This window comes from Pinus tabuliformis, chromosome 2_1 (genome assembly GCF_031772625.1).
Source record: "Pinus tabuliformis cultivar Carrire ecotype Pingquan chromosome 2_1, CPIR1, whole genome shotgun sequence".
Lineage (NCBI taxonomy): Eukaryota > Viridiplantae > Streptophyta > Pinopsida > Pinales > Pinaceae > Pinus > Pinus tabuliformis.
This window is the reverse complement of record NC_142299.1, coordinates 934,768,979-934,787,706: the sequence shown is the minus strand read 5'-3', so window position 1 is coordinate 934,787,706 and position 18,728 is coordinate 934,768,979. Positions and strand designations below refer to the sequence as shown.

At 40.3% G+C, this 18,728-nt stretch overlaps 1 protein-coding gene across 6 annotated transcripts in view; it reads left to right on the top strand.

The window, feature by feature from the left end:
* Positions 1–18,728, top strand: part of LOC149203713 (uncharacterized) — a 554,312-nt gene that overhangs the window by 63,145 nt on the left and 472,439 nt on the right. For all 6 annotated transcript variants that reach the window (XM_089403546.1, XM_089403545.1, XM_089403544.1 and 3 more), the window contains exon 7: positions 6,926–6,988. In XM_089403546.1, the coding sequence (XP_089259672.1) occupies positions 6,926–6,988 (63 nt within the window). The remainder of the gene's footprint in view (positions 1–6,925; positions 6,989–18,728) is intronic.

Sequence of the window (18,728 nt, the reverse complement as noted above, 5' to 3'; positions counted from 1 at the left end):
ACTATTGTCCGCTGAATAATAATTTTCCCATGTGCAAATTAAATTATTACAAGGGCGAAAAGGGTCTCCTTAGTGTAAGGAAGGCTTCCCCAAGGAGGGAATTTGTCCCTGATTTGCCAAATTTCAACACCAGAGAAGTTTGACCTAGGATGGATTGATTCATTTGCAGTTTGAAAATATTGTTTAGAGCTTCAAAGGTCTTTTCATTTGGTTTCTTCAACAGCATCAAGGATGAAGCATCTTGAGGAGGGCTGACATGTAATGTACATTAATGGCATTACAATGGTATGATTCTGTTGTTATGAAAAGGTGCCCATAGTGGCATGGATGTGTCTTCTAGATAATGTATAAGGGGCTCTTCTTGACTAGCTATCATTCATCATATCAATTTATATATATTTTGTTGATCCTTATAAATTATTTAGATGTCTTGTCTTTTATGTGTATTGGCTCTGCGTAATGACGATGGGTCTGTTACATCTTTCTGTGTGATATAGGTGTAATTGGGGTTTAAGAAATGTGAAGTTCTGACAGCTCCAACACTGTTACCATGTGATATGTTTAAAATTTAAATGTCATAGGTATCTGTTGTATACAGGGTCTGCTGCTTTGTCAGTTCTACAAATGGTTTTCTTTTGCATGTTTTACAATACTGTTTTTTCCGTTCAACTCTTAGCTGTTTATAATATGGATTTCATCTGACATTGATTCCAGTCCTAACTTTCATGTGGTATAGACTTGGAAAGGGACAATGGAAGTGTCCAGAGGCAGAGGGCATCCATGAAAACTAGTGAAAATTAACAAATTCATATAGCACATTGTTAGAAGTGATAATGACAGGCCTAGGGTCACCCTGACCACTCAAAAGGCTAGCAAAACAGCAAGAGACCAGGGACTGCTATGTGTGAATTTTTCATCTCAAAATGATAATCAGATCTGCACTCACTAGATCACATTAATAGATCAGACGAGCAAAGAACTAAATGCTAAAACTGTGAAAGAGGAAATCTGGAAAATGGAAATCAGCATGCTTTAAATCTGTAGCATCAATTACATTTCTCACTTTTAGCTATGGGAAAGAGAAATTGCAATAGGTTTGTATCACACACAAGCTCCACACTCAAAAACCACACTATTCAACCAAATCTAGTGAGTCACCCTACACCTTTTATAGACTATAAGGGAAGGAAGGAGTTACAAAACAGAAATGTGACCCCCAAATCAATGCACGTTCATGGGAATGAATTCTCAGATTGTAATTTGATTGCTCAGCAGCTGATTCTCCAACAGTGATCGCGCATCCCATCAGAGGCTACCTCAGTTCCTGCGTTGAATACCTGTGCAGTCATGATGAGGGCGCAACAGATCAGGGTGATGGCGCAGCACTAGTCTTTTTGGGACAAGTGCAGCAGTCATATAGGAGTGGGTGCTTCCATGCCTACAACACGCATGTGCCAGCCTTATCGTTTTCTAATTTTAGTACTGCCATTCCTGATTTAGCAATTCAGTTTGGAACATATGTTTTTCTATTTGAGTTAGTTTGCATGGATTATACCTAGTTAGATGTGGGCACAGCTATTTAGACAGCTAGAGTGCATTGCATGAGAAGTTTCTATTTCAAGAAGTGGTTGCAGATTCCAGGAGGATCATGCATGCTACAGTTGATCCTCCAATTGGGGGGTGCTCTATTTTGGGCATTTTAACTATGCAGTAGTGTGCTCTATTCTGGGCACTTATATCAATGCTGTAAGGTGCACTTGCTGAGTTGATTAGGGTTTATTTTCAACACTTTCACCTAGGTTGCTTTACTGGATGTCTAGAGGTAATGTATCATCCTTTTGTCTCTTGGTCTATAAAAGGGACCTGGGGTGCACAACTGAGATGTTTAGCGTAATAGAGTATTGAGAGTTCTGCATTGTGGATTTGCTGTTTTTTTTCCAGCAGAACATGTCTGTTTTGATTGGATTTTTTCAGTTTTTAGCTACCTAGTGTTTAGGTTGTTTGATCTTATTTTAGAATCTGCATACTATGGTCTGAAGACTGAAAATTAACATGGTATCAGAACACGTTCACTGAAATCTTCCAGGATTCTGTGCACAGAGAAGTCAGTTTACTGTGAGATGGATCTGTTGGAAGGTTTCAGCAGGCATGATGCCCAAGTGTCTTCAGTGATTGAAGAGATCTAGACCAATCATAAGATGTAGGGCTTGATACCCTAGGTTCTCTAGTGATTGTAGTGTTGTTCTATGCCTGAGAGAAGTGTGTTGAAATTTGGGTAGCTTGGAAGGTATTTCCGAGTGGAGAAAACCCGCAAAAAGAGAACTTGTGGGAAAGATACCCAAAGTTTGGGGGTTTTGACCCAAAGAAGTGGACTTAGAACCCAAGAAAATGAATTTAATTTAATTTTGAGTCATGTAGGCTCAGGTCGGCCAACAAGGCCAAGAAACATGACCCTTGGGGCTTCACACCCCTTGAACAAGTATATATAGAAGCCAAAGGAGAGGCTAATTACATCAAGTGAGAAGTGACTTCATTTGTGTAGAAGATCATCCCTAGAAGAGCCATAGGCTTTGGAGGATAGCTGCAACAAGGACGTGTTGTAGGAGCCTGAGTGGAGTTCTGTCTGGAGGGTCGAGACCTAGGTATAGGGGCCAAGGCTGTTTAGTATTGTTATGTGTGATGTGGCTGCAGCTAACAAGGTATTTTTGAGTGGAGAAAACTCCGTTGATTGTCAAAGTATGTTGAGATAGTTTAAGTGGCTTGGCAAGGAATGCTTTGGCATGGACGAGGTAGCTCCGTGTGGATGGCAGGTTGATCGTGAGTTAGTATCTTCATTGGGTTGCAGAGTTGCACATTCAGCAGTGGAGCCATGTGCATATGAGGTGTTTGACCTAGGAGGATGAGGACACTTGTAGAGTTGAGTTGCGGTGGTCTAGAGTGGACTAGGCCCAATGTTCAACTGCAACTCGGGATTGACCTTGAAAGGACACAAGTTTAGTTGCAACACTTTCCAAGAGGGAAAGTAGAGTGAGCCAAGGGGAGGTTGTGTAGGCTCAGAGGGAGTCTAGCTTTAGAGGGAGACTGCAAAGAAGAGTTAGCCACCTGTGGAAGTATAACCTTCAGGGTTCAAGAGAGAGATTGGAGTCTTGCAGGCCATACAGGAAAGTCACGAACCATGCGAGGACAATCATCGTGGTGCAAGGAAGGTCGTAGACCATGCGAGGACAATCATCATGGTGTAAGGAAGGTCGTAGACCATGCGAGGACAATCATCGTGGTGCAAGGAAGGTTGTAGACCATGCGAGGACAATCATCATGGTGCAAGAGGACAATCATCGTGGTGCAAGGAAGGTCGTAGACCATGCGAGGACAATCATCATGGTGCAAGGAAGGTCGTAGACCATGCGGGGACAATTATGATGCATTCAAGGAAAGTCACGGTACATGCGAGGATAATCATGCACTGTGCAAGGAAAGTCAGGATCATGCAAAAAGAATATGTGGCACAGGTGAGGACAGTCATGGTCATGCAAGAGAAAGCCATGGAGCTGGAGATTTCTACAAGGATGGTATCTTCGAAGATCCAGGTCTTCTAGAAGGATGTGGTTGTAGATTGGATTCAGAGGCAAGGCCACTTCCAGGTAGTGGTGGAAATACCTTCCTCACTAAGAGGGAGTGTTGAAATTTGGGTAGCTCAGAAGATATTTCTGAGTGGAGAAAACCCACAAATAGAGAACTTGTGAGCAAGATACCCAAAGTTTGGGGGTTTTGACCCAAAGGAGTGGGATTATAACCCAAAAGAATGAATTTAATTTAATTTTGGGTCATGTAGGTTAAGGACGGATAGCAAAGCCAAGGGACATGACCCTTGGGGTTTCACACCCCTTGAACAAGTATATATAGAAGCCAAAGGAGAGGCTAATTACATCAAGTGAGAGGTGACTTCATTTGTGTAAAAGATCAACCCTAGAAGAGTCACAAACCTTGGAGGATAGCTGCAACAAGGACGTGTTGTAGGAGGTTGAGTGGAGTTCTGTTTGGAGGGTTGAGGCCTAGATCTAAGGGTAGAGGCTGGTTAGGATATGTTATGTGTGATTTGAGACAACCAAGAGAAGGTTGCATGCCCTAGGAATGCATTGTTGGTGTTTTGGTACAAGCCACTGCCAAGAAGGAAGGGAAATGAGATCTGTTGCGAGTTGATTAGGAGAGGCCAAGGCTGTCAGGAGGAGGGTTGAGTATTTAGGCCATAGTTAGGGCAGCAGAGGTGCCACAAAGGGCCGCATGTGGTCATCAAGGACTGTAGAGGGCTGAGTATTTTTGTTGCAGTTAGGGCTGTAGAGGGGCCACAAAGGGCTGCAGGTGGTCGTTGAGGACCGCAAAGGGCCGTAGGGTCGAGGAGGTTTGAGACCTACCAAAGGTTTGTTAGGGTTGGATTAGGAGAGCCAAGACTGAGTTTAATGTTGGCTGCAACTAACAAGGAGAGGTCGAGATTGGTTGAGTGCTTCTATAGCAGCCCGTAGGCTTAAAGGAAGTTCTAAAGGACCAGACCACAACAGAAAAGGGGGCCAAAATGTAATCAGGGTCGATTGAGAACTATAGTAAGGGAACTGAGGACTAAAGGATCAACACAATTCAAGCAACTGCTGGTGGAGATTGAACAACAAGGTTGCCAGGTGGGCAGAAGACTTGCTAGGGGCCTAAAGGAGCAGGGCAGTGATGATAGAAGGCTTCAGGAGGCTGATCGAAAAGGACAGTGGCTGGCCAGGTAAGCTGCTTTGTTATCTAAATGCATTATTTGGGTATATGAGAGCATGATGGACTAGGCCTAAGCCCTAATTGTATTTAGTCAAAGGACAAACTTATATTATAGCATTGTATTGGGGTTTTTAAAGGGCTATGATCCCTAGTACGGGAGCCTTATGATTTTCTTATTTGATGGATTAATAAGGAACTGGGCCATAAAAAAATCTATGTATTGTTATTGATCTGTTGTGCAAAGTTGTTTAAAGTTGGGCATCTCTAGTGTGTTTGTGTTCCTCGCTAGGTCGTAGACCTAACCTAGAGTGCATGGAAATTTCAACAAGGTGATCTGCATGTGGTAGGTATGTGACCTGAATTGTTTTCTGGGCTATTGTTTGCTATAGTTGTATTCCAGGAGTTGTTTTCTGGACTATTGCTTGCTATTTGTATTCCAGGACTCTAGGAGTTATTTTCAGGGAAAGAGTGCACCAAAGCATGCACTCAGCAATCAATGAGCCGTGAAGAAGGAAGAGTGTGCCCGATCTTAGGAAGAGTAACCCCCCAGCAAGGGATGCAATATAAAGGAGTGATGCACCCCTCCTGGGAAGTGCATCCCACGTAAAGTGTCACTCTAGTTATAACTCACTCTATCACCCATGTGTAACTCCCATCATTAATTTTCCCACCTAGAGAAGTGTACCCTACCTCATGTAACTCACAAAACCAAACGATAGACAGAATAGGACTTCATAAACAATGCACCCTCTTGAAAATCACTTCCACAAGTGTACCCTCCTCAAGCAATCGATCGAATTGATTTGCTGCCCAAATTGCCATGGCTGAGTAGATCTGCTCAACAACTTGCTGAAGCTGAAATGGAGACAGCTTGGAATAACCAGGTAAATTAACAATGTGGAGCCCACAAACTGATAATACACATAGTGTTCCCTGTTTGTAGCCTTCTCCACAGCAAGACAATCTTGAAAAGGTTAGGAATTGGGACTGCTAGCAGCGCCAATTACGCATCTCAGAGGGGTACAAAAGGAAAATTTTCAACTGTTTTTGAACTATCATTCTGAATTTTCCTCAGGTGGTACTGCTCAATTACTGCTAATTTATGCTTTTCTAAAGGGACTCAGCTGCTTTGGTGGACATCAAAATGCCTTTGTGAAGTACTGTTGTTTATGTTGTAAACAGAGAGGTTGTCAGACCCTTTTTGGAGTCAAATCCTTGCTCTAAAGAAAGGACACCCATATGTTGCTTCTTGTAGAGAAACTTGGCTGCTGGCTGCAAAATCAGATCTCTGTTAGATAAAGTCTCCAGCATGTCTAGGAACTTGTGTGTCTACTAGTGTCGATTCAGTAAACACAAGGAATGTTGTGGTTACGAGTCATGACATGGTATGAATTTGAGGTTGATTTGATTGTAAAATATGTGAAAAACTATGTTAGATGCTTGCCAAAATAATGGCTTCTTTATGCAATCTAAGATAGGTATAACTTAATATAAGCATAAGTCATTCTAAGAGCGAGCATCTTTGCAGGGATGGAATTTTGTGCATCTGCATGTTTGCAAATGTGCTTCCAAAACTGGTTTTAATTGCCATCACTACTTTAGTTTCATGTAGAAAGTCCAACTAAAAGAATATGAAGTTCAGGTGGATTCACCAGCAAATCAGCATGATCCTTATTGGTGTTGGAATGGACCCAAATTTATAGGAGTACATCTAGGGGTATTCTGACTGCTTCTCTCATTTCTGTTTCTAAGAATCCTTGCTAGACTCCTAGTTGGAAAGTTGGATCAGTTCTAACCAATGAAATTTTCTATAGAAAATCTGGTCTCAGATGAGCATTGTTGTTTAAAAGTTTTTGATCCGTGAAGGGACCTGGTTACCTGCTCACAATGTTCCTTATTCTGGGATTGTGTCATTGGCTTCCTCATAGTGAAACATTGTTGTTATAACGGATTTAAGGCATCCTTTTAGTACTTAATTAAGTAATTTACATGCATTTCAATGAGTTTTTTTTCACTTCTATTTTCTAACAAGCGGGGTTCATAACATGGTAACATTTTCCAGCTGAATGAAGAAACGATGTGCTCCTTCTTTTCTCTGAAATGAACAAAGTTATAGTTTCTTTAAGGAAAAACATTACGTATAATACAGTAACGATTGATCTGTGTGCAGATTTTGTCAAAGAAGATTAAGGATGAAAACTTACAGCAGTGGTTCAGGCAAATGTCCATGCAGGTCCGACTTCTCTTCCCTGTGTCAAATGAATCTAAACGGTTGAGCTTCACAGTATCTTGAGTAACTTCTATTTTGTTTCATTATTCTTGATGCTTTCTATTGGATATCTGATTGCTTGGGCATCATTTCCTAGAACTGTATATTTCTAATCCAATAACCAGATAGATTCATGGATTTTTTGTGAATCGTTCAATCTGAATGTCAGAAGCTTAGAATCATCTGATACATGTCCTTGACCATAAATGGTTAATATTATGAAAGGCTAGCGAATGGTATTAACAAAATGACACTTTTTACAGTGACATGCATTGTAGAGTTTTGGCTTCAAGAAGGGAATTTCTTTAGGAAAACTAGTATTTTTTTTTCTTTAACAGTAACTGATAAATTCTATTAGCAAAGTTGGAGTAAAAAGATAACCCGATTACATATTAGAGTTTGTAGTACAGTCATTCCCCAAAATTTTTCTAAAGAGATACTGTACTCGACAGATTTACTTACTCAGGACCAAAATACAAAGTAGCAGGGAGATCTGAAAGTATACTCCCTTCAGAAAACACCCATGTACTTGCAACACTTTGATTGCATATCAGACGACCTTACACTATGGATATCATTAAAAACATCTAGAGTAGCTATGCTGTCCGAGGTGACGGCCAAATTCAAATCATGCAGGGCTGTTGGGGAGAACAAACCAAGTTTACTGAGGAAGCTGTAGGCGGAGCTGGGCGACCTTCCACTTGCTGTAAACTTTCCAACTGACTTCTCAGCATTTCTATTTCATCAGTTTGCCTCTGAATCAGATGCCGTTGTTCTATTATTATCTCCATTTCTGTTGTGATTTGGGTGGGCAGCAGGTCCATACATAGATTCAAAGCCATAAAATGAACCTGAAGTTCGGCCACAATGCCATCAGAGACAGGGCTTATCTGTCCTCAATTCCCTTGATGGGCCACCATGACAAAAGCGAGTGGGATACATTGTCTCCACCGCCTGGCCACCTGGAAGCTCAAACCAATTTTCCTAAGTTGAAGGGCGCTATAACCTTCATCTCTCCAATTGCTGAAATTGAAACATGTGATGGCCATAAAAAGAGGGGTCTCCACATGGGGGCGAGCTCGACTCCTGACACTTTAGATGCCAGTCCGAGCCATGCGAACTAGTTAGATTTTCCATGACATAGGTGTAAATGCATGGCCCAAGTAATTTCATGATGTAGAATTGTAGTTCCTCCTGCTTGTAGAGCATTCAATCCCCAATGTCCCACACCAGAATTGAATACCAACTTGTGTTGATTCCCCTATTTTACTTTCCTATGTTGTTCGTGCAAGTGGAGGAGGTATTCCCTACAATTTTCATAATGGCTTCAATACACTGAAGCCCCAGGCTAAGTGCCAATAGCCCTTCCTGATGTAACCACTCATTCTTCCACTTGGCTAGCAAATCTGTCTCCATGGGTCATGGCACAAGAGTAAGGAGCTTTGTGGATTTGGGTGGAACTGTTCACCCACATCGTTCCAGGTGGATGGGAGATTGCTAGGTTGGCCAATGAGTCCACCAACATTTTAAGATCTCATAATACATGGATGAATTGATATTTTAGAACTAAGGATGCACTTGATACAATTCTCTTAAAAATGGATTGTAATTATAGTTTTGAGGGAGTGGCACCTTGTAATATTGTTGGAGCACAATAATTAACTTGTTAATTGGGGATTTCTTGGCAAGATTGATACCTTATAGTAGTGCATACAATTCCACTTGGTTATTCGACGTTGTGCCCTATTGCCTCAAAATCTAGTAGGTCTTGTGAGAGATCTCACAAGACAAAAGCAAGACTAAGACACAACAACGAGGTGGATGCCACTGTCACCTTAGCACTCCACCTCCTTCTCTTTGATGGAATTTCACCACATGCGAGGCTTCCAAGTATAGGTCACCTAAATGCTATTCTAGGTCAAAAGTATCAAGGTGACACTTTGATAGGCAAAATCAAGGTACTCAAACTAGGAACAAGGTTCAATTCTTTTTGATAAGGTAAAGTGTACCTATGAAAAGGCCTATAAATTAAGACTTGTAGCCTAGGGTTTTAAATATATAATTCAAAAATAGCACAATTAGGCAGACACAAGGAAGGAGAAGGTTTGCCCGAAAGGTATGATCAACAACAAGAACAAAAAACCTTCAAATGACCCTAAGTTGAAGCCTAAAAGCATAATTAGGGTTTTTCAAGCCCTAGAATTGGCTAGGGTTGATGATGTAAACCCTAGGGAAGCACTTTCAGCCATGGAAATGGCCAGATTTTGATGTTTTAATGGTCAACAAGGTGAAATGACTTCAAAACAACTTAACATCATAGCTGTATTTGGCTTGAAACCCTAACCCTAGTAGCTTGCAAAGGGTCAAAATTTTAGGAGAGAGAAAAAGATCAAGTTTTATGAGTTTAGATCACCAATATGGATAGTAATTCCTTCTATCTACTTGGGTGATGGAGTCTTAGGGATTTTGACCATGGAAATATCAAATCCTTAAAGGGAGTAAGGGGGAGAACCCTAGGTTTTCACTTGCTAACCCTAATTATCACTTTATGAGGGGATAAATTTATTAGAGAAAAGCTCACTAGGAGGTTCTCTAGGGAGTTCAAAGATAAAAAATTATAGCCTACAAAATTTACCAATTATTTCATATAAATATAAGTATTTAGACATAGAACGTAGAAACCTTAGCAATATTTATTACATGCAATAATCATAAAAGATATTCAACAAAAAGTACTCACAATATATCCAAGAATGGAACGAACAAAGTTTGTTCTTCAAGTTAAATACTCTAGAAAACTTGGAATATGTAGATCTCCATTTAGGATACAAGAATATATATTAAAATATATGAATGAGAATGATTGAGTTACAAATGAGGGTCTTCTTTATATACCTAGGTAGGTACCCTTTCATGAATGGTCATGTCCTTAGGGACATGCCTCTTGATTAACTAATTACTATTTAATTAACTATTTCTTATTATTATATTTATATTTTATTCATAAGATTGCTTTCCTCTTCAAAAAGCTTTGTCCTCAAAGCTTATTGTTGACAAGGTGTATCATCTGTTTCTTTTTCTTTTAATCTCTTCTCATCTTTCAGAACTCTTTGAATACTTGGAATTGTCATCTTCGTTGATACAAGATGATAGAATCTTTTAAGAGATAAACAAAACTGTCGCACTGAGAAGGGATCTAACCATCCTAAATTAATCTTCCTTGGAATCTTGCGGTTACTGAAAACTTGAGATGAATTTTTATCACAAGATTAAATTATGGTGAATCGACGTTCTTAGGAACATAAGTCACTTGTTTCTGGTTGAGATATCTGCTTTTATAATTTGGATGGCGATAAGGAGTTCTTGTGATGTAATTTCTCAATTTGTTTGTGGTAATTTCATCGTTTATTGAAGGAATCTGATTTCTTTCAGGTATTAAAGTTGTTTGATTAGTTGTGAAATCTTCACTTAAAATTTCCATTGCTTGAACTGAAACTTCTGAGTACATCTTCTCTTCAACTGGTTTATCCTCTTCTTGAATTGTGATATTGAATGGATCAATATTCGTTCCCTTATCTTTAACTTCGACTGTCACAACTGGGAATTTCGATACTTCTTCTTGAGTAAGTTGTTCTAACTTGTCTTTTAACGACTTTTTGTCACTTTTAAGCTTCTTTATTTGCGTAAGAAGGTTTTGATTATGATTCCTTAGACGTGAAAGTTCTTCATTTTCTGAATTGATGACTTTAGCTTTAATATCCTTCTCTTCATCTTTTAAACTTTTGATTTCTTTTAATAATTTTTTATTAAGGTTCTTTAAAAGTAAATTTTCCTCTTCTTGTTCGGATATGTGCTTCTTGAGTTCCTTCTTTGTGACCTTAGTCTTCTTGACTTGTGCAATTAATCTTTCAACGTGGTCCTTGAGGCGATAAATTTCTTCGTCCTTTTCCATTACTTCTTTGTAATGCATATCCACAAGATCTTCATATTCCTGTTGGAACGCTTTCTTGTTTTGCCAAAGTTTGGTTATTTCGTCTTTTTCTTGATCTTCCAACTACACTTTCTCGATACACTGGATTACATCATTTTGTAAGAGTGATGATGAGTGTTCTACTTGCAATTTGGATTCCATTATCTTTGTTTCTTTAATAGAATCTGCATGTTGTCGCTTAAATATTTCCGTTAATTATTCTATATCTCTTGTGATTGATTGTTTTTGTGCATCACTTAGAGATTCGACTAAGGTAAAAGTTTTGTAACATTTTCTGCAAACCACATTTTTATTTCTGAATGACTCTTGACAATTAGAATATTCTTCTAAACAAAAAGGACATTTTGAAAAGAAACCACTGTTCTTTGTGGAAATCATCTTTTTACCTTCTTTTTATTTTTCTCCTTCAAAGATCGAATCCCTTTTGTCTTTATCGATAATTTTATTAAATAACACTTTGACTAAAGCTTGGGATTTTTATAAGATACCCACTTCTTATTTCGTTTCCCTTCTTTTTTTGTTTTTATTTTTTTCTTAAATAAATAATTATATGATAATTTTTTTTCAAAAATATATAAGTATATGATCTTTTTGAGTCTCCACCCTTCAATTTACATTTTTTAAAATATATTTCAATTTAGAAGGGCCACAATTTCTCCAAAGTGTCCACTGTACGGACACCTCTGTACGGAATGTGCAACGCATGTAATGCCCATGTGTTCAATTTTATCTTGTAGTATGTCAATTTATTGGCACAGACAGTTAATCGAGGAGATGGTATACAAATGACAAGAGGTGGAATGGTGGTGACAACGATGCGATGGGACACAATGGTTGAGTGTGGCAGAAATTCAACGACTAATTTTTGGCACTCATACCTCTCTCTCACTCAATGATGCATTATTCTCTCTTAATGAATTCGTTGTAACTCCTCTTACACCCTCTTACACACATTAAAGTCTTGTCATAAAAAGATTCTGTTACACACTTTTCAATGCATATGTAACTCTTCCTCTTTATAGCATGAGTTACTAAGGCATGCGTACTCCTTATGGCATGAGTTACATATGCAAGATTCCTCTCTAAATGGAAATGCGAGTTACTCCTCAAGGCATGCGTTGTAACTCCTCAAATTGCTCCTCCTCATGTCATGCGTACCTCCTTCCTCCTCCTATATATGTGTGCCTCTCATCCTCTCTTCACACTCAGTTGTGCATTGTGAAAGAAGAGTACGAACTTGAGAAAAAGAGAGTTAGAGAGACTAGAGCAGATTTGTGTGAGAGAAAGAAAAGAGTCTTGAAGAGTAAGAGCAGATCTTGGTGAGCCAAAGTGATTCAGTGTTTGTATCAGCTACTGCTATCAGAGATCTTCTTCAGATTTGGGTGAACTTCTTCTTTCTCTCATTGTATTTTGTACCTCTATTGAACAATTGATTTCTAATAAAAGAAGAATCTGGTTGGGTTTTCACCTTGTGGGCTTTGCCATGGTCATTGGATCTAAATTCCCTGTGTCTTCTTGAGTTCTTGGCCGTCTTCTATTTTGCATATGGTTTATATAATGTATGTTCAATCTACAATTGCTTAACTAATATTGCAGAAGAAATAAGTTTTGGAATAAGTAATTGTTGCAGCATAGAACTTCAGGATTTCAACACCAACACCATTGAAATCCATTCCTTCCATGAGCAAATTGTAGCTCCCTCTAAACAGTGATCTGCCCCTAGTCCTTGGAACGCCATTCTGCTATCCAAAAACTTATCTTCAAGGCTCTAGCACAAGCCTCCTGCTTAAACTGCACTCTTCACTAACTGAAAAATTTGGTGCTGGTCTTTATGCTAATCTTTGCTCTGATACCATGTTAATTTTCCTTGAAACTCTGCAACTACTTAGATGAATTACTGAAAACAAGGCAACTGAAAACTGAAACCAAATTTACTTTCACCAAGATACAAAGTTTCTTAACAATTTATAAGCAGCGGAAAATAATCGAGAGATAAAAACACATTCACACAAATTGACACACTTGTTTACCCAGGAAACCCAAAAGGGAAAACTTGCTTTCTTTGTTGTGGTATTTTATTGATAGTTCTTGAGAAATTGGATCTATTACAATTCGCGTTGCCTTCTGCAACTATCAATCTATCTCTGAGAACTCACTTGTTCTCCTTGTTGGATACCCTTGACTTGCCCTTGCAATCCCTGATCCCTGCTCCTATTTCCTTGCGCATTGGAGCCCCTGTTTTCTTGCTCAAATCCTCCTATTTCCCAGCACAAATCCCTATTTATTGTGCACTTGTGGCCTCCTATTCTTTAGTGTGCAAGCTCTCGATTCTGCACACACACAATTAAAGAATGATCTCACAAACGTGTGATAATCCTGTGCCTTCGTCCCCCTCTTTATAGACCCAATTCGAGCATGCCAGTAGGCCTAGCTCAATTTAGAAGCTCGTGTTCTGATTCCAAGTTCATTGAAAGTTCAATTGATTCTCTTTCCAATCAACACTTAGAGTCTTAACTTTTTCTCCCTTCAATCAAGATTGAATACTAACTCGTTCTAATTGAATTTGTAACCGCCACCTCGTTCTGTAGCCAAACTAAGGAAGACTCCACCTAAATGAAGCTCCAACTCTATACATGCTATCTTGATAATAATTCTAGTAAACTAGAACTAAACTCATCGTAACTGAAGTGTATCTCATGAGCTCGCACTCATGCTAGACAAAGAAAATTGAGGTCTTCACTGGCTAAGGCACAAGCCAAAAGACCTTCACTTGCTACATTTTCAACTCTATTGGCCCTTATAACACCCTAGAAGAACAAGATAATCCATGAATGATGAGTCATATGTCGCAGTGACTGCGGGGAAGGTGAAAATCCGTCTCAATGTTGAAATAGGCCTCAAAGTATGTGGAAAGGTATTAGAAAGGTGAGGTATGCAACAAAATATATAGTAACTCCACCACATAAACAAACACTCTAAATATGTAGCCATTGCCTCTCAATATGTGAAGATCATCCAAACATGGAAATACGTGGACCAATGGATTTCCACAAAGCCATCACAACATATACAATGTTGGTTCTCCAAGGGTGCATATCTCCTTGCACTATGTTGTTGAGAAAATAATTCCTCTGAAAATGCAATATGAACATGTTTGTGATATATCTCTTCATTTGCTTAAACTACATCCTTATTATATCCTCTATTAGAACCTTGTCTGTCTTTGAAGTAATGTTATTCGAAATAAAATTGAGATGATCAACCCCAAAAATTGAAATCATGAAAAACCCTATAAACAAAAATGTTTACCCTAAGCATTCACAAAATATCCAAATTTTGATTTTACGCACACACATGTACTTCATGTTGTTTTTGGTAGCATCAGATGTGCAACCTAGTTGTATTCAAAAAACTGCATAATAATAAAACCCTCATCTGCTGCACTAGTTTTCTCGCATTGGGATTTTGCGGGGACAATTGTCCAAAAATAACGGTGTGTCAATTGCTGATCTGTATATTTGTGAAGGCTGCATTTGTGTTTATTTCGATATTTATGCATATAAATAACTTGTTAATGTAAAGAACAAGTAGGAGAAAATAAACCAGATATTGCAGTAGGGGTTTCTGATTTGTTAGATTCAGAAATTTTCACATGGTATCAAAGCCGATTGTAGATCACAGGAGGACTGAAGACGTCAGTAGGAGAAATCTGAAAAATTTGCATCAAAAGCAACTGTCCCGAGAGACAACGCTGTTCCAGAGCTGAAGCGGCAAGAGGAGAGGTGATGTAGTGCTTAGATGGTGACGCAGAGGCTCACACAGAGCCTACGTCAGCATTTCGAGCCAGGAGAGGGGCCAACGCAAAGGCAAAGAGGGGTAGATTAGGCCTACACAATGCCCAATCATCTTTCTTAGTCAAGAAGGATCGACGTTGTGATCAGGAGGAGCAGATTCAACCCAACCCGTGATTGTGTAGAGCCTGAAGGGCTCAAATTCTTCAGTTGCTGGGGCTAAGGGCGCTGTGCAGATTGTGATTTGAGGAGCTGGTGGGACGTTGTTTCTGTCTATACAGAACAGTGCCTAAGGAGACGGAACCAAGGTAGAGGGAATCACTACCTCGATGAATTTCTAGCCAAGGGATCCAGATTCGAGTTACAGTTGCAAGGAGGATTGGAGAAGAGTGGTTCGACAATTGGCCAGACGATTTCTAGGAGGGAAATCAGGACTTAGAGGCAGTCTAGAAGAGGAGCAGGGATGGTAGTGAATGGATTAAGGGATCAAGACAGATTGGATGGGGCTTTCAACTTTGTCATTTGGAAGGCCAAGATCCTGGCAATCCTGGATAAACATCGCATCAAGGACTATGCCTTGAAAACCGTAGCTGTCTCAGTTGATTCGAATGCTAATGAGAAGTATGAGGAGGCCAAGGCGAAGGCGAAATGCATGATCCTTGACGGGGTCAAAGATCATGTCATACCGCATATTGCTGAGAAGAACACAACAAGGGAAATGTGGGAGGCCCTGACCATCTTATACCAGGGCTCTTCTTTGTAGCGGAAGATGTTGTTGGAGAATCAACTGAGGTCATATCAGATGCAGAAATGAGAAGAGATAGATCACTTCCTCCTCAGCTTGCAAGGAATTCGTGACTAGCTTACTTCTGTGGGGTCTACACTAGATCCATAGTTTATGGTCAGGACTGCTCTAAATATAGTCTTCGAGGACTGGGAGACGCTTGTCCAAAGCATCTTGGGTGGAGCGACTCTCCCCAGTTGGGAGGAGATGTGGGCAGCTCTACAACAAGAGGAGATCACGAGGTTAACCAAGGTGGGGAGTAGTGGTAAAGGAGTTCGAGTCAAGAAAGAGGAGGAGGAAGCGACTCTAGCATGTATGGGACAACAAGGGAAGAGGAAGAAGAAGGGCCTCTCCAAGGTCAAGTGCTTCAATTGTGGGGAGCTGGGACATTATTCATCTTAGTGCCCCAGGAAGAAAGCGAAGGGAGAAGCTTCCGACTCAAAGGTAACTCCAACAAAGGCGGAGAAGGAAGTAGAGACTGATGATGATTGTGCCATGAGTGCTCATGCACCTCTAGAGAAGAGGTGGGGTGACATAGAGTTGTAGTCAAGAGGACTACATAGTAAGGGCATGATCCTTGAGGTACTTAAACTCTTGGATCACATCCGGCTATGGGAGCCCTTAACGACAGTAGCATGATGACAGGTGTCAGTTGGAGCAAAGTGTGGTGGAGCAGCAAGGTAGGGCTAGAGTGCAGTAGTCTGTAGCAGCACAGTAGAGATTGCATCAGTGCGAGAGGCACATAGGTGTTTGTAATGGCGCAGTGGAAACAGAGGGAGCAAAGGATAGCAACAGAGGTAGATTCAATATCACGAGGCTTCCAGAGTGACCAGGATGTCAGTGTTTGGTTGAAGTCAGTTACTTACTTCTTGGTAACTGAGTTGCAGTGAAACAGTTAGCAGTGGCAGTGCTATGGGCAGCATGATGCAACATTTTGAGGGGGAGCTGCAGTATAGATGTAGCAGTGACCTTAGTCTTCTTGACTAGAAAGGTGAGGTATGCATCAAAATATATAGTAACTCCACCACATAAACAAACACTCTAAATATGTAGCCATTGCCTCTCAATATGTGAAGATCATCCAAACATGGGAATACGTGGACCATTGGATTTCCACAAAGCCATCACAACATATACAATGTTGGTTCTCCAAGGGTGCATATCTCCTGGCACTATGTTGAGAAAATAATTCCTCCGAAAATGCAATATGAACATGTTTTTAATATATCTCTTCATTTGCTTAAACTACATCCTTATTATATCCTCTATTAGAGCCTTGTCTGTGTTTGAAGTAATGTTGTTTGAATAAAATTGAGATGATCGACACCAAAAATTGAAATCATGGAAAACCCTAGAAACAAAAATGTTTGACCTAAGCATTCACAAAATATCCAAATTTTGATTTTACACACACACATGTACATCATGTTGTTTTTGGTAGCATCGGATGTGCTCTAGCCATGAAAATCGGTAGAGAGGCTAAGGCACATGAGATCTCGAAGACCCAGAAATCGTTTGGGGAAATTCCACCCAGATGGAGAGATATTAAAATAATTGATATTTTTAATGGAGTTCCTAAGTCTAAGCTTAGGAAAATTAAAATATTAATGTGTATTAATATAAAATGGGTGAGAAAGTTAAATAACGAGGATCAAGCCAAACCTAATTTTAGCCGTTGTTTAGGACTTAATCTAGGCCGTTGAATCGTCAACAGGAAAAGTATAAGAGGAGGCTTGAGGGTCAGTTGGAGATACACCAAGTTGATCAGTCAATTCGATTTTTTGGGGCAGGGTTTGCTGAGAAATCGAGTTAGTGATCTGTTGCAGTGAGGGGAAGTTCGACAGGAGGCCGAGAATACATATCAGAGAGATAGTGCAGAGCCTAGGAAGGCTAACACAGAGGCAACAAGGGTTGACGCAGAGGCTGAGGAGGCCAACGCAGAGGACGCAGAGGGCCAAGAGGCTGACGCAAAAGCCGCAAAGGTTGACACAGGCAGCGCAAAGAGGTGTAGAGCTGATGTTGAGTTGAAGAGACATGTTGAGGTGATTTCGTGGGCTAGACTGAGCACTGATCAGCTGACGCAGAGACGTAGGAGGGTGACATAGTTCCAGAAGATAGCGTGGAGCAGCTTTCGCTGTCTCGCTGAGGAACAATCGAAGTTACTATGGAGCAAATCATCCAGTTGTTGATTAGACATAATATTTGTCTCCGGAGAAAGGTACTACTGCCGAGGATAATCTCTGAAGGGTGAGCCATTTCAGGCACCCTAGTTGTATTCAAAAAAATGCATAATAATAAAACCCTCATCTGCTGCACCGGTTTTCCCTCATTGGATTTTTCCGGGGAAGATTGTCCAAAAATAACTGTGTCCCTTGTGTTGTCTCAGTTTATTTCAGTTGCTAATCTGTATATTTGTGAAGGCTGCAATTGTGTTTATTTCGATATTTATGCATATAAATAACTTGTTAATGTAAAGAACAAGTAGGAGAAAATAAACCAGATATTGCAGTAGGAGTTTCTGATGTGTTAGATTCAGAAATTTTCACATGGTATCAGAGCCGATTGCAGGTCACAGGAGGACTGAAGACGCCAACAAGAGAAATCTGAAAAATTTGCAGCAGAAGCAACTGTCCCGAGAGACAACGTTGTTCCAGAGATGAAGCAGCAAGAGGAGAGGTGACGTAGTGCTTAGAGGGTGACGCAGAGGCTCACGTAGAGCCTGTGTCAGCGTTTCGAGCTAGGAGAGGGTCCAGTGCAAAGCAAACGAGGGGTAGATCAAGCCTATGCAGTGCCCGGTCATCTTTCTCAGCCAAAAAGGATCAACACTGTGGCCAGGAGGAGCAGATTTAGCCCAAGCCGTGATTGCGTGGAGCTTGAAGGGCTCAAATTCTTTAGTTGCTAGAGCTAAGGGAGTAGTGTAGATTGTGATTTAAGGAGATGGTGGGACATTGTTTCTGTCTGTACAAAACATTGTCTAAGAAGACAAAACCAAGGTAGAGGTAATCACTACCTTGATGAATTTCTAGCCATGGAATCCAGATCCGAGTTGCAGTTGCAAGGAGGATTGGAGAAGAGCAGTTTGATAGTTGGCCAGGGGATTTCCAGGAGGGAAATCAGGACTCAGAGGGAGTCTAAAAG